The sequence below is a fragment of the Quercus lobata genome, chromosome 4, assembly GCF_001633185.2.
Source record: "Quercus lobata isolate SW786 chromosome 4, ValleyOak3.0 Primary Assembly, whole genome shotgun sequence".
NCBI classification, from domain to species: Eukaryota; Viridiplantae; Streptophyta; class Magnoliopsida; order Fagales; family Fagaceae; genus Quercus; species Quercus lobata.
Genome location: NC_044907.1, coordinates 14977474 through 14991933, shown reverse-complemented (window position 1 = coordinate 14991933; position 14460 = coordinate 14977474). Strand labels below are relative to the sequence as shown.

Here is a 14460-nt window from a genome sequence, read left to right as displayed (position 1 = left end):
TGAAAGTTAGAGGACTGAAATGAACAAAAGCAAAGTTAGAGGACTAAAATGAAATATGAAGAAACTTAGAGAATTAGTTTTGCATTTTACCCTTTTTTAAATGGGAAGCATCTATATGACTGTTCTAATTGACTTGTGGCATGTTCAATTGTAAGTCTTCAGTAGATTGGAAGAGGCAATAATTGTTTTTCTTCTGAACTGGGGGAAAGTGTCCACTGTTTATTTTGTTGAATGTGCTTATAATTTTTGTACCTGGAAAGTTTAGTCCAGATTACAAAGACTTAGAGGAATTACACTCTTTTTGGGGTGCAGTAGAAGTTTTCAGTATCTAATAAAAGTAGTAACAGTGTTGCCAAGAAAATATGTTGTCTTGTATTCTTGTTTTTTCAATGTATAAAATTCCATTGCCAAAATGTTAATTAGGCTCAGTTGAGTCAAGTGTACATCTTTGTTTCCTAGATTCCTAATGAAATCTCAATAGCATTGGAAAAGTACCAACAAAATACAAATTCAAGAATATTTCAGATTAAATCTGAGCAAACTCATTTAGAAAATGATCAAGTTCTTCATATGTAACAATCACAATTGATATTATATAAATTGCCTAAGTGATATATTTCCAATCAAATCTAGAATCTAAAAACTGGAGCTACACGATTCTCACCATTGCTCTTCATTGTACCAAAATACACATGGAAGTCCAAACTTCATATGAAATTAGAAAGAACAGGATGGCAGGAAAAATATCATTGCTGCTTGTTGGATGCAAATTTAGCTCTTTGGAAGCTTTGATTGTATACGGACAAATTTGGTTGGCAGCTGCCACCTTAGATCTTAAAACCAAGCCTAGAAATATTGTATTCATCAATAGGATGATGTCAAGCAATTGTCAGGTATGTTATTGTGGGAAGCCTCAACATGTTGCACATATTGTGTTTGAAAACCTGCAGAATAGTTAAGATTTAAACATCATTCAAGATTGGAGGTCCAAATTTTATGTAGGAAACACAACTCAATTGAAAAAAACTGACAACCACTGAGCACCTTTTGGTTTGAAAACACATACTGGTAATTGCTGGTAGTGACACAATAGAGCCTCAAGAATGGCCTTGATCTATCATGGAACAAGCACCTGAGCCATCTTGGGAAAGTTCCCCCGTCTATGCCTCTCGCATCACAATCTCAGCATAGGAAAATTTAGAATTATTGATAGTAACAACAGTGAGGACAGCAATGACGACAAGTACAGTGATGTGCTGAGCCTTTTGAACTATCTGGAGTGTGGAAGAGAAGAAAGAACCAAAATTCTGGAGAGGACTGACATTTTTCTGTCCACCGTCAATTCACAAAGCTCAGAGAGAGGTAGTTGTTGACCTGATAATGTATACTTCATTTAAACAGGTGCATATGGAATATACAAAATGTCCTTGCCATTAAGGTAGTATAGCACCATATGTTTCAATAGCAGAATGAATGATGGCTGTTTGGTCATATCAAGCAAGGTCATGGATGCAAATAACATAAATGGAATTAAATAAATAAATAAGGCAAAGAAAGGCATACAATTTGTCAGTATGAAGCACCAAAAGATTCCAGAAATAGTTGGTAAAAGTGATGAAGAAATTTTTAGCAACAAAGGATGTGTCCATAAATGCAACTCTAATATGAAAATAATGACAACTCGTTGGAACAAGATGAGCTTACCACCTTTAATTGCATGACCCATCCGGCATGGATTTTTTTGTTCCAAGACTTGCAGGCAAACATGGTTTTCATTAGTTGATTTCTAGCAGGGACCTCCAGCAGAAAAGACTCCATTAGTTGATTTCTTCATGATTAAATACTCCAACAGATGTCAAAACAAAGGACATTCCACCCACATGTGATGTGTCTGTTACATTTGGAATGTGACATTTAGATAATTAGATGGATGAGCATTCAACACTGATCACTTCTAATGGTTTCAATACCATTTGTAATTGTCCATGTGATCATTTTTTTTTTATTCCATTTCTTATTCGTAGTATAGTAATTTCTGCTTTCCTCTTTTGAAAAGAGCAAAAGTAAGCGATAAGAATGGAAGCACAGTGTGTAGCTGACTTGCATTTTTCAATCAGAAGAACTTCTCTCACTAAGACTGACAAGTGGTTTTTAATCTAAAAAATGTAATAATGGAAGCTAAAAGTCTGCACTAGGTTCCACCTGCCCCTTGTCAAATATGATTAATTAGCCTGCCATATTTCTCAAGATAAATGTTACAATCACATTTTGAACTTCTTATAGTGTAAACTGTTAAAACAATCAATCTGTTAGGCATCAAATACATAAGCTTAATGAAAAACAATAATAATAATTGAACTACCAGAGTTTGTTATTCCCTCAATCTTCCTCCTTCTTGTTGTAGCACCAGGAGTTTGGACTCAAAATGAAGGAACTGAATAATGCTGCAGGTCCCTTCAGTTGGAATGTGGCAAAGGAGAGTCTGATGTAAGAGGACAAATAGGCACTGATATCAAGCCAAATAGATGCTGGGCTTGTGTTGCACTTGATGAAAAATTGAAGTGAATCTGCACAAGAATCCATCCCTTTACAATTTCCGGATGTAGCTTGAAACCTCTCACATCTGTTTTATCAGTTTTAAAAATCATTTAGAAAAGAACAGTAAGCTCAGTAAGCTATCTCTTGTGTGGAGCAAAACAGGGGATTGGGTCCCATCAAGAGTTTTAGCACTCACCAAAACTTTATAATTGATTCTTTTGCAGGGGATGAGCCTTCTTGCAAGATTTTCCCCTTATTTTGGCATCATTTCTTCTTTTTCATGAAGCTCAGGAGGCTTGAATCGAGCTTGGACTTATACCCAGATAATTTATTTTCTATGATTCTTGTCTGAGAAACTAAAGCCCTTCTCAAGTAACCAAACAACATTAATGTCTCTTCCTGGGTTGCTCAGTTAAAGTTTATTCTGCAAAAACAAATCAATAAATAAAACAATCACCAGAATTTTATTGTTTTCTAATAAAATTTAAAGAGACAAGGATATCAACAATTGCATGAAATTATTGATTTAAGTGTACAGATTATCCTTTAAGATAATCTAATAACGATACAGGATAATTCAGTACCAGATAAAAGTGTAAGGGAAAAAAAAAATTGAACTACCAGAGACTTGCCAATCCACCAATCATTCGTGTCTTTTTGTTCCACCGAGAGTTTGGACTTGAAATGAAGGAGTTGAATAATGCTGCAGGTCTCTCCAGTGGTAATGTTGGCAACGGATTCACATAACGAAAAATCCTCAAGATGAAAAGATACATTCAGTGACCAGGAAACGTAGCAGAAATTGTGGAGTTTAACTGATGCAAGAGGACCAATAGGCACTGATATTACACCAAATAGATGTCGGGTTTGTGTTGCACTACTTGACAAATCGAAGTAAATCTGCACAAGAATTCCTCCCCTTAATGATTTCTCAATGTAGAATGAAACGTCTCATATCTGTTTTATCAGTTTTGAAATCACTTAGAAAAGAAGCAGTAAACAAAGTTATACCAAGCTGGTAGCAAAGAAGTACCTGACTATGAAATTGAGTAGTGCTTCTAGCTCTCTCCTGTGTGGACTGAGACAGGGGGTTGGGTCATGTCTTTAAGTTTTTAGCACACTCCAAAACTTCATTATCGATTCTTTTGCAGGCATTGTGAGCTACCTTGCATCAATTTTCCCTTCTTTTGGCATCATTTTCCTTTTTTTTAAGCCTTCCATAGATCATAGATAAGAAAGGGAGGCACTTGGCCTATCATTTGGCTTGAATCAAACTTGGCCTTTATATCTTGATAATCTCTTTTCTATAATTCATGTTGAATTGATCTTGGCCTTCTCCTGTCACTGAACTATCTCAAATTTTCATGGTTGCACAGTTAGTTATTCTGCAACAAAGATAAATAAATAAAAACAGTCACCAAAATTTTATTGTTCACTAAAAAAAGATTTAGGAGACTAGAAAATCAACATTTGCATGTAATTATCTATTACATATACAGAAATCGAACATCAATTATACCATTCTGCATTTTTTACAATTAGAGCCAGGGAAAACAAAAGAAAAAAAAAATCAAAATAAGGGATACCTCAGATGACCAAACGAATTAAAAAGCAATGCAGTAATAAACTAGTTAAGATGTTAAGCTGAAGGGACATGAAGAGTGATATTTAAATAAGATTTGAAATGTTTCAGCAAACATTCAGCAACACAGATTTCTATTTGTCATTTTAAAACAAAACACATTACCCAGGGGATGGGGGAGAGAGAGAGAGATTTTAGTCACACAAGAAATCACACTTCCACATCTAAGAAAAAAGAAGAAAAAAAAACAATAAAACTGTTAGTCACACAAGAAATCACACTTCCACCCTTGTAAGTTACATACTTTCCTCTCAAAAAACTAAAAGAAATAACAGGAAGCAATTGGGTATGCTGACCAGCATCAATAAAAAATTCTGTACTTGTAAAACAAATTTGTTAGTCATCAAAGACACATGCACAATAAAACTGTTACCAAGGTTTAATTCTGTCAAAGTCTGTCTGTTGCACATTAAAAGTCCAAATTTGAAAATGGGAGAATGGATAATGACACAAGAGAAGCCCCAGAAAGAATAAGAGTAAGGGAATGCTTGAATTTTGATAAGAAAGAAAGATGAGCTGGGCGTGTGGGGCACATGTTAGTGACTCTGCAAAACAATAGGCAAGGAAGTTACTGGGTTTATACATTGAGATCCCCTAACTGAAAACCAACTAGTTCTTTAGAATTATGTCATCATATCATTCTTTTAAATCTTTTTTACAAATACAAAATTTCAAGAAAAATATCCACTCTGATTTTATATTTTTTAAAACATTGTAAATAATTTGAAGATTTTCCCCCCATTTTCAACTTTTTATCAGCGCATCAAACAGATTGATTGCTAGATGCAGAGTTAGGTATCTCTTTGTTGCCCTTTCTTTCCCCTTTATCAAGAAAGTGAATTTTTCCTAGATGCAGTCCAAATATTTTTAGTGGTTGTATTATCATATTTTTCAAGCTTCACATAAGCATTTGAGATGAAACAAAATAGGTTGGGAAAAAAGATTTGATGGAGCTAATTTTAATAGAGTTACAAAATGTTATGAATAAAAAATATTCTCCTGAACAGGAATTTTAGACTTAACAAATGTTCTATAATCATAGTTATATTCACACTACTACCCAAATCAAACCATAAAACCTATTTCTTAGAAAAGGAATTTTTGATATGACAAACAAAACTCTAACACTAGCCTTGATGATGCATGTCAATAAATACAAAAGTTAGCAATAAGCAGATGGAAGTTGGTAACAAGATGAGCTTACCACCGACAATTGCATGATCCATCCAGCATGGTTTTTTTGTCTTCCAAGACTTCCAGGCCCACATAGTATTCATTAAAGACAACAAAACAAGAATTCCAAGCAGGGACCTCCAGTGGAAAAGACTCAATTAGTTGATTTCTTCATGATTAAAAACTCCAACAGGGAATGTCATTACAAAGGCCATTCCACCCACAGGTGACATGTCTGTTACATCTGGAATGTGGCATTTAGATAATTATATGGATGAGCATTACAAAGCTGATTACTTCTAATGAGTTCAATACAATTTTATACTATTTTTATTCCATTTCTTATTTGTAGTATAAGTAATTTCTGCTTTCCTCTTTTTAGAAGAGCAAAGGTAAATGATAAGAATGGAAGCACAGTGTGAAGCTGACCTGCATTGTTCAATCAAAAGAACTTCTCTCACTAAGACTGAGAAGTGATTTTTAACCTAAAAAATGTGATAATGGAAGCTACAAGTCTGCACTAGGTTCCACGTGCTGCTTGTCAAATATGGTCAAATATCCTGCCATATTTCTCAAGACAAATGTTACAATCACATTTTGAACTTCTAATAGTTTAAATAGTTAAAAGAATCAATCTGTTAGTCATCGAATACATAAGATTAAGGAAAAAAAAAAATTGAACTACCAGAGACTTGTCAATCCCTCAACTCCCACTTTATTTTTGTACCACCAGGAGTTTGGACTCAAAATGAAGGAGCGGAATAATGCTGCAGGTAGTTGAAATGCGGGCAAAGGAGTCAAGTAACCATAAATCCTCAAGATAAGAATATTTTTACTAGTTACCTGGAAGCATATTAGAAATTTAGGAGTGTGGTTGATGTAAGAGGACAAGTAGCCACTGATATCATGCCAAATAGATGCTGAGCTTGTGTTGCACTTGTTGACAAATTAAAGTGAATCTACACAAGAATTCCTTCCCTTCAGCAATTTTTGGATGTTGCTTGAAACCTTTCATATCTATTTTATCAGTTTTAAAAATCATTTAAAAAAGAAGCAGTAAATTAACTTGATACTATGCTGGTTGTAAAGAAGTACCTGACAATAAAATTGAGTCATGTTGCTAGCTATCTCGCGTGGAATGAAACAAGGTATCGGGCCTCTTCAAGAGTTTTAGCACCAACCAAAACTTTATAATTGATTCTTATGCAGGGGATGCAAGTCTTCTGGCAAGATTTTCCCCTTATTTTGGCATCATTTCTTCTTTGTCATACAGATCAGGAGGCTTGAATTGAGCTTGGCCTTGTACCCTGATAATTTATTCTCTATGACTCATGTATTCTAAAGCCCTTCTGAAGTAATCAAACATTATGAATGCCTTTTCTTGGGTTGCTCAGTTAAAGTTTATTCTGCAAAAACAAATCAATAAATTAAACAATTACCAAGGTTTTGTTGTTCTCTAATAAAATTTAAAGAGACAAGGATATCAACAATTGCATGCAGTTATTGATTTGAGCGTGCAGAAATCAAACATCATCATTTTCAATTAGTGAGGAAGACAAAAGCAAAAGTTTTAAAATCAGGGATATCCTAGTAGTGACTATATGAATTGAAAAGCAATGCAGTAATAAAAGATTTAAGATTTTGGGCTAAAGGAACATGAAAAGAAATATTCAAATAAGATTTAAAACTTTTCAGCCTTAGAGGAAAAATTCATACTACACAGAGTTCTATTTCTTATTTTAGTCACACAAGAGTTGAGCATTTCCACATCAAAGAAAAAAAACTTGCATTGATTTTTGAACATGTCATTTCTTAATCCTTTTTATTTTCCTCCGCTGTAAATCACATTTTTTTCCTCCCCAAAAATTGAAAGAAATAAGAGGAAGAAATAGGGAATACTCACCAGCATCATTCAATCAAAAGATTCTCATGCTTAAAAAATTCAGCAACAGTTGAAGGTATTAAAGCAACACTAGCTTCAAACTACCCCAATGTCCACTTGAGATTAAAAACCTGCCATGTTGTGCCCAAGTCAATTGCCAATATCACAAAACGTACTCTATAGTTGGAAAACAAATTTATTAATGATCAAAGACATATATATGCTGGAAAAGTACTCTGTGGCATTTAGATGATTATATGGATGAGCATTCAAAGCTGATTACTTCTAATAATTTCAATACCATTTTTTACAGTTTTTATTCCATTTCTTATTCATATTATACGTAATTTCTGCTTTCCTCTTTTGAGAAGAGCAAAGGTAAATGGTAAGAATGGAAGCACAGTATGAAGCTGACTTGCATTGCTCAATCAATAGAACTTCTCTCACTAAGACAGAGCAGTGATTTTTAATCTAAAAATTGAGATAATGGAAGCTAGAAGTCTGCACTAGGTTCCACCTGCCGCTTGTCAAATATGATCAAATAGCCTGCCATATTTCTCAAGACAAATGTTACAATCACATTTTGAACTTCTTACAGTGTAAATTGTTAAAAGAATCAATCTATTAGTCGTCATATGCATAAGCTTAAGGAAAAATAATAATAATAAAAATTGAACTACCAGAGATTTCATTCCCTCAATCTTCCACTTTCTTCTTGTACCACCAAGAGTTTGGACTCAAAATGAAGAAGCTGAATAATGCTGCAGGTCCCTCCAGTTGGATTCAAGTAACCATAAATCCTCAAGATAAGAAGTTTTTTTTAGTGACCAATAGGCTCTGATATCGCGCCAAATAGATGCTGGATTTATGTGGAACTTGTTGGCAAATTAAAGTTAATCTGCACAAGAATTCCTTCTCTTCACAATTTCTGGATGTAGCATGAAACATCTCTATCTGTTTTATAAGTTTTAAAAATCATTAAAACTGAGTCATGTTGCTAAGTTGATATTAAGCTGGTTGCTTTTCAAAAAAAAAAAAAAAAAAGATACTAAGCTGGTTGTAAGGAAGTACCTGGTAATAAAATTGAGTCATGTTGCTAGCTATCTCTTGTGTGGAGCAAACAGGGGATTGGGTCTCTTTAAGAGTTTTAGCATCCACCAAAACTTTATAATTGATTCTTATGTAGGGGATGCGAGTCTTGCAAGATTTTTCCCTTATTTTGGCATCATTTCTTCTTTTTCATATAGATAAGGAGGCTTGAACTGAGCTTGGCCTTATACCCTGATAATTTATTTTCTGTGACTCATGTATGAGAAAATAAAGCCCTTCTCAAGTGCCCGAACAATATTAATGCCTCTTCCTAAGTTGCTCAGTTACGGTTTATTCTACAAAAACAAATCAATTACATCATTTCAATTAGTGGGGAAGTCAAAAGCAAAAACTTAAAATCAGTGACCAAATGAATTGTAAAGCAATGCTATAATAAATGAGTTAAGATTTTGGGCTGACAGAACATTAAAAGCATTATTAAAATAAGATTTGAAAACTTTCAGATTTAGAGAAAAGTTTTATGCCACAAAGAGTTCTTTTTCTTATTCTAGTTGCGCAAGCATGAAGCATTTCCACATAAAAGAAAAAATAAAAACTTTACACTGATTTTTGAGGATGTTATTTCTTAAAACATTTTTTTTCCTCCCTTTTAAGTCACATCACATCCTTTCTTCTCCAAAATTTAAAGAAATAAGAGAAAGCAATAAGAATTACTGACCAGCATCATTCAATCAAAAGATTCTCATGCATAAGAAATTCAGCAACTGTTTAAAGCTATTAAAGCAGCACTAGCTTCAAACTATCCCAGTGTCTACCTGAGATTAAAAAACCTGCAATATTGTGCCCAAGTCAATTGCCAATATCACAAAAGGTACTCTGTACTTGTAAAACAAATTTATTAATCATCAAAGACATATATATGCTGGAAAAACTTACCATCTAGGATAATTACTCCTTCAAAGTCTGTGTCTCACACTTCAAATGTCCAAAGGTGAAATGTAGTGATCGGAAAATGAAGCAAGTGCAGCTCCAGAAAGAATAAGAGTAAGGAAATGTTTGGATGTTGATGAAGATAGAAGGATGAATTTTCTACAGGTGACTTGAAAACAGATTAAGAACTTAGTAGTTTGTACAATGCAAAAGGATTGGCAGCCAGGTAGCACAAAAGTGATGCTTGAAGCATGGAGGATTTGTTAGTGACACTGCAAAAAAGAATAGGCAAAGAACTAAGTATATACATTGACATCCCCACAATGAAAATCAAATAATTTATAAAAATCATGTAGCCATTTGAAACTTCCATTTTTGCTCTCCTAAAATTTCCAGAGACCTAGAGTTTTTTGTTGCAATTTAAAAATTATAAAAAAAAAGAACTCCAACATAGGACTCTTAAAGTATAGTTAAGAGTCCAAATACTTAAAGTAATTTAAGAAATTTATCGTAAGAGATTATCAATTAATGTTCACGCTGTCCAAATCAAAGTTACCGAACAAATTACCTGATCTGGGCTGAAGCGCATGTTGACTCATAGCTCATTCGATCAATTCATCGTCAATCACTATGTTGGGGATGTGCGCAATTTTTGGCCATTCTTCCCCTTTCTCTCTCTCACACCGTTGTTTTAGAAGATGGCAATCTTCAATAATTAGAGAAGAAAGAGTGGTGGGAAAGCCCTCTTCTGGTAAGTACTGGAGGTTATTGCATTCAGTAATACCCAAATTTTTTAGAGAGGTGAGATGTTGAAAACCCTTGAGTGATTTCAGCTTTGGAAAAGATGAAATATTGATATTTGTGAGAGTGGGAGGCAGCAACGCTTCCTCCGGAAAGGACTCCACTTCTTTGCAATTATCGTCGTCGATACAGATCTCTCTGAGGGAGTGTAGATCCTGCAATCCCCGGGAAAATAGTTTGTCGCAGTAAGAGACTTCAAGTGATACTAAATTTAAGGGCAAACCTCCCTCAGGAAATGATTCCAGTTTTGGACACTCACGGACATACAAATACTGAAGGGATGGGAATAGGATGCGCATATTTTCAGGCAATGACTTTAACTTATTGCAATTGTTGATCGAAATCGATATCAAATTAGGGGCGCAGATACCTCCACTAAAAAGTGATACAAAATTAGGGGATGAGTAAATACACAAATCAGTGAGAGAACTAAGATCACGGTAAGATTCCTCTGATACGAAAAGAGATTCAAGATTTTTACTTTCGGACACTATGAGAGATTTGAGTTTTGGGTACGACTCTAAGGGAAAAGACCAGAGTGAGTCAGAGTCATCCCTTATTACCAGACTTTCAAGAGAAGGATAGTAATGGCCCGTTGTGATCTGAAATGTTCCTTCGATTTCAAGTGATTTTAATGTAGTGGGTATGCCACTTCCTGGGACAGCGACACACGTCATAAGCTCCGCAAACGACAGCAAGAAGATGCGACCTCCTCTAATAAAGAGGTCATCCAACTTGGGTGGTATTTCCTTCAACACAACCTTATCACAATCTCTTAATTTCAATGTATCGAGAGTTGGAGCTCTAGGAACTGAAGCAAGTTGCTGACATTCTGCAATATGAAGTTTGATTAAAGAGGGAAGCTGACTGGGTAGACCACCACTTAGCTTGGGACATTCAATTATGCAAAGCTCTTTGAGAGTAGAGAAAACTCCAACCCCATCTTCATGTTCACCTTCAAATAAAAACCATTCCTGCCACTCTGGCATGTCTTCAAAGCTCAATACTTCAAGGGATTTAAAAGGCTTAATTGTAGAAGAACCATCCCCATAGAACTCACGATCCACACGCAATACAAAATGAAAACCTTGAATATAGAGTTTATTGAGGACAGGTAGGTGCCCAAGTGAAGGCAGGGATGAGCAATACTTACAATTGGCAAGGCATATAGACACCATATTCGAGAAAGAACAATCTTCTAACCAATTTGGAAATTTTGTACCCCCGTAATCTTCAATGGTGAGAGACTCCAATTTCGAATGAGGACACAATTGCTCAAGAACATGTCTTTCCTTTTCTGAATTTTCATTGTCAAAGCCACATTGAAACACCAACTTAGATAAGTACGACTTATCCTTCAAATTAACCTCCCTAGCATCTCTAGCATGATGAACGTTTTGCAAGTTTAAAATAGACAATGCTCCAGAAAGAAGATGGAGCTCCCCTAACTCCTTAATACTAGACGCAGAATGTTTGCCCACAACAAAAGTAGTTAATTTCACAAGATTTCTCAATTTGCCCATATGCAACGGCATCTCTTTCAATTTTGTACCAACTAAATCCAAGTGGCGCAAGTTGACTAATCTCCACATCTTACTAGGCAGCTCGATAAGGGACTCACATTTCAACAATAACAAGGTTTGCAATTTATACAAATTACATAGAGAATCTGGTAACCGTTTGATTGAAGTGTAACTAAGATTTAAATAACGTAGATGTTTCAAATTGCCAATAGAATTAGGTAACTCCCTCATGTTTTTATAGCTAGAAAATGAAAGAACTCTTAAGCACTTAGATGTCAACAACAAATCATCTATCATCATCATTGATATCCTATTACGAACCCATCGATGCGATGACAAATCTAATCCAAGGAAGGTTCGCAAATCCTTGGCCTTGTAAGACACCTTAAATTTCTTAGAGGAATCATATTCAGTTCTAACATATGACAAATGGCGAGTCTTTCTTGTGATTACACAAGACTCATCAATCTCCAGCTTGAAACAAAATTCTCCAGCTATAAACATTGCCAAGTCATTGACTAGGTCATGCATTACAAAACTTGGATTTTTGTTACTTGACCGTTGAAAGAACGATCTAGATACTAGATCATGAAAGTATTGTTCACCTATTTTTTCCATCCTTCCATTTCCTTCAAATTGTTGTAGTAAATCTTCAGCCATCCACAGTAGGACTAATTCCTCCTTTTTAAATTCATAATCCTTCGGAAGGATTGAGCAATATGCAAAACAACGCTTCAAATGTGGTGGGAGGCAGTGGTAGCTCAATCTTAGAGCTGGAAGAATACCATTGTTTTCTATTGGTAAATCCCATATACTACTCTTCAAAACCTCTGTCCACTTTCTTGGATCTTCTTCAAATCGCAGCAAACCCCCAAGTGCTTTTGCAGCTAAAGGCAAGCCTTTACACTTTTGGACAATTTGTCTACCAATTTCCTCAAGAAAGGGAAATTCACTAGAGCTTCCATTTTTAAATGCATGTTTTTCAAATAATGACCAACATTCTTGAATTGACAATTCATTTAAAATATAAGCTGAAATTGTGCCTACTTTTAATGCTACTTTTTCACTGCGTGTCGTAACAATAATCTTAATCTCTTGTGCCTCACATCTAAAAACTTTAAGTAACTCAACCCAATCATCATAGTTCTCATTCCAAACATCGTCTAAAACTAGGAAAACTTTCTTCTCCATGAATTTCTCTCTAATCTTATTTTGAAGCAAATTCATGGTTTGAATGTCACAAGCAGATGAAGTGACCTCTTCAAAAATAGTTTTTGCTATCCTAAAATTATCATATTTTTCTGAAACGCATACCCAAGCTTTGAGATCAAAACTCTTCTTAACTCTTTTGTCATTATATATAAGTCGAGCAAGAGTTGTTTTACCAAGCCCACCCATACCTACTATGGGAACAACACATATACCATTAACACTCACATCATCTGATTGGAACTTATCAAATATCGCCTCCAAATCCTTGTCTCTACCAAACACACCATATTCTTCAGGGCAAGAAGTCGTCAATGGTCGTGATGGTAGTTCAGCAGCAGCAACCTTTTCTAAGCGGAGGACATCCTTTTGTTTTGTAATAGATTCTAGTTGTTCTATAATGTTTTCTAGTTCGGATTGTATCCTTTTGTCAAAAGAATTAACAAAAGTAGAGAGAAAACCCATTACCTTACTAGTAGTAGTGGATTCATCTTCTAACTTGCATCGCAAAGCTTCGTAGGCAATCTCATCGAGTAGGTCATCTGCAACATAAACAGCATCTTTGAGCTCATCCAGCCACTTTTTCACAGCTGGGTCTGTAATTTGCTTCTCCTCCGCATCATTGAGCACAGCACCAGCAGACATCAGCTCTATCTTCAGCTTTTGCACCAAACGATCAATCAGTTTCCTTCCGTTGAGATAGTCTAGGACCTCGCGAGAAGCCGCTCGGTCAAACGCCACCTGAAGAAATGCTGAGAGAACAGCTCCACCCACCAAGGCACCAGCCATAGTCTGTTCTTGGTTGAACAAGGTTGAAAAGAAGTAAAGAGAAGTAATTGCAATAAGGCAGAAAGCAGTTTGTGATGTGAAAGTCTAAACTTCTTGGCAGATTTAGATAGATAGAGATCCTTTTTCTGAGTTCATGGGTTGCACATGGACAACCTAGCCGCCTGCTTGACTTGACCTAACACACGTGAATGATCAATAAACTATGATGGGAGGTGGAGACATGTCCAATATGATTGGCACAGAATGAATAATATAATGAGAAGTAATCGTATTCGTTGGAAGAAAGTCCTTGCCAATTTCTATGAAAATTATTTTCAATTTTGAGAATCTTTCCAGATGCTTACGTTATTGAAAAACTTTTTTTTTTTTCCAGATTAATTGATGAGGGCCACTACTCTCTAGGAATGTGGCAGCAATGGTAGAATTGAAAGTGCATGCTCTTTCGTTTGGTTTTTAGGTTATCTGCTTCATGAGATGAGCCACATCAATCTATTCTCATATTTTCAATGAAACAATGGATTACAATGCACAAATCAGAGCAGATATATAAAGTCATGCTTGTAACGGCACTTTGAGATTTGTTTTATCTTTTATTATCTCTTTCTTTTTAGACACAAACGCATTTTAACACTTTCAGTACACTTTATTATTGAAACAATTTGAGATTTCAAGTGACTAAATCCCAAAGATACATATTTAAATATACAATGCGATACGCTTATGATGGAATTTCTATGAAAAATTACTTATGTACCATATTCATTTTTTTTTTATATGTATGTACCATCTTCAATCAAATTAAAAGTTATATGTGTATGTATTCTTCTTACTTTTGCCAATATTGAAAACCGTTATAATAATCGTTAATTTTTTTTTTTTTTTTACTGAGAAGAATAATAGTCGTTATTAACTTGATTGAGTCG

The 14460-nt window shown here is 35.0% G+C and overlaps 1 protein-coding gene across 19 annotated transcripts; it reads right to left on the bottom strand.

Annotated features, from left to right (window-relative positions):
* Positions 1-503: 503 nt before the first annotated feature.
* Positions 504-13818, bottom strand: LOC115983711 (putative disease resistance RPP13-like protein 1). 19 transcript variants are annotated; one of them, XM_031106459.1, is made up of 18 exons: positions 9784-13817; positions 9222-9487; positions 9004-9115; positions 8307-8620; positions 7916-8189; positions 7257-7366; positions 6449-6759; positions 6197-6370; positions 6039-6120; positions 5783-5913; positions 5385-5597; positions 3572-3923; positions 3160-3438; positions 2735-2962; positions 2363-2623; positions 1708-1891; positions 1045-1374; positions 507-944 (listed from the first exon to the last, which is right to left on the bottom strand). In XM_031106459.1, the coding sequence occupies exon 1, from the start codon at positions 13535-13537 to the stop codon at positions 9818-9820; it is 3720 nt and encodes a 1239-aa protein (XP_030962319.1). In that variant the 5' UTR covers positions 13538-13817; the 3' UTR covers positions 507-944; positions 1045-1374; positions 1708-1891; positions 2363-2623; positions 2735-2962; positions 3160-3438; positions 3572-3923; positions 5385-5597; positions 5783-5913; positions 6039-6120; positions 6197-6370; positions 6449-6759; positions 7257-7366; positions 7916-8189; positions 8307-8620; positions 9004-9115; positions 9222-9487; positions 9784-9817. The 19 variants fall into 19 exon arrangements, with proteins under 19 accessions (XP_030962327.1, XP_030962319.1, XP_030962318.1 ...); XM_031106458.1 differs by adding an exon at positions 4554-4725 and having other exon boundaries at positions 5783-6370; XM_031106464.1 differs by adding an exon at positions 4554-4725 and having other exon boundaries at positions 3572-3882; positions 5783-6370.
* Positions 13819-14460: the final 642 nt, after the last annotated feature.

Bases quoted from the DNA above. Each gene is read 5' to 3' on its own strand.
- LOC115983711 (XM_031106468.1), bottom strand. From the start codon at position 13,537: ATGGCTGGTGCCTTGGTGGGTGGAGCTGTTCTCTCAGCATTTCTTCAG.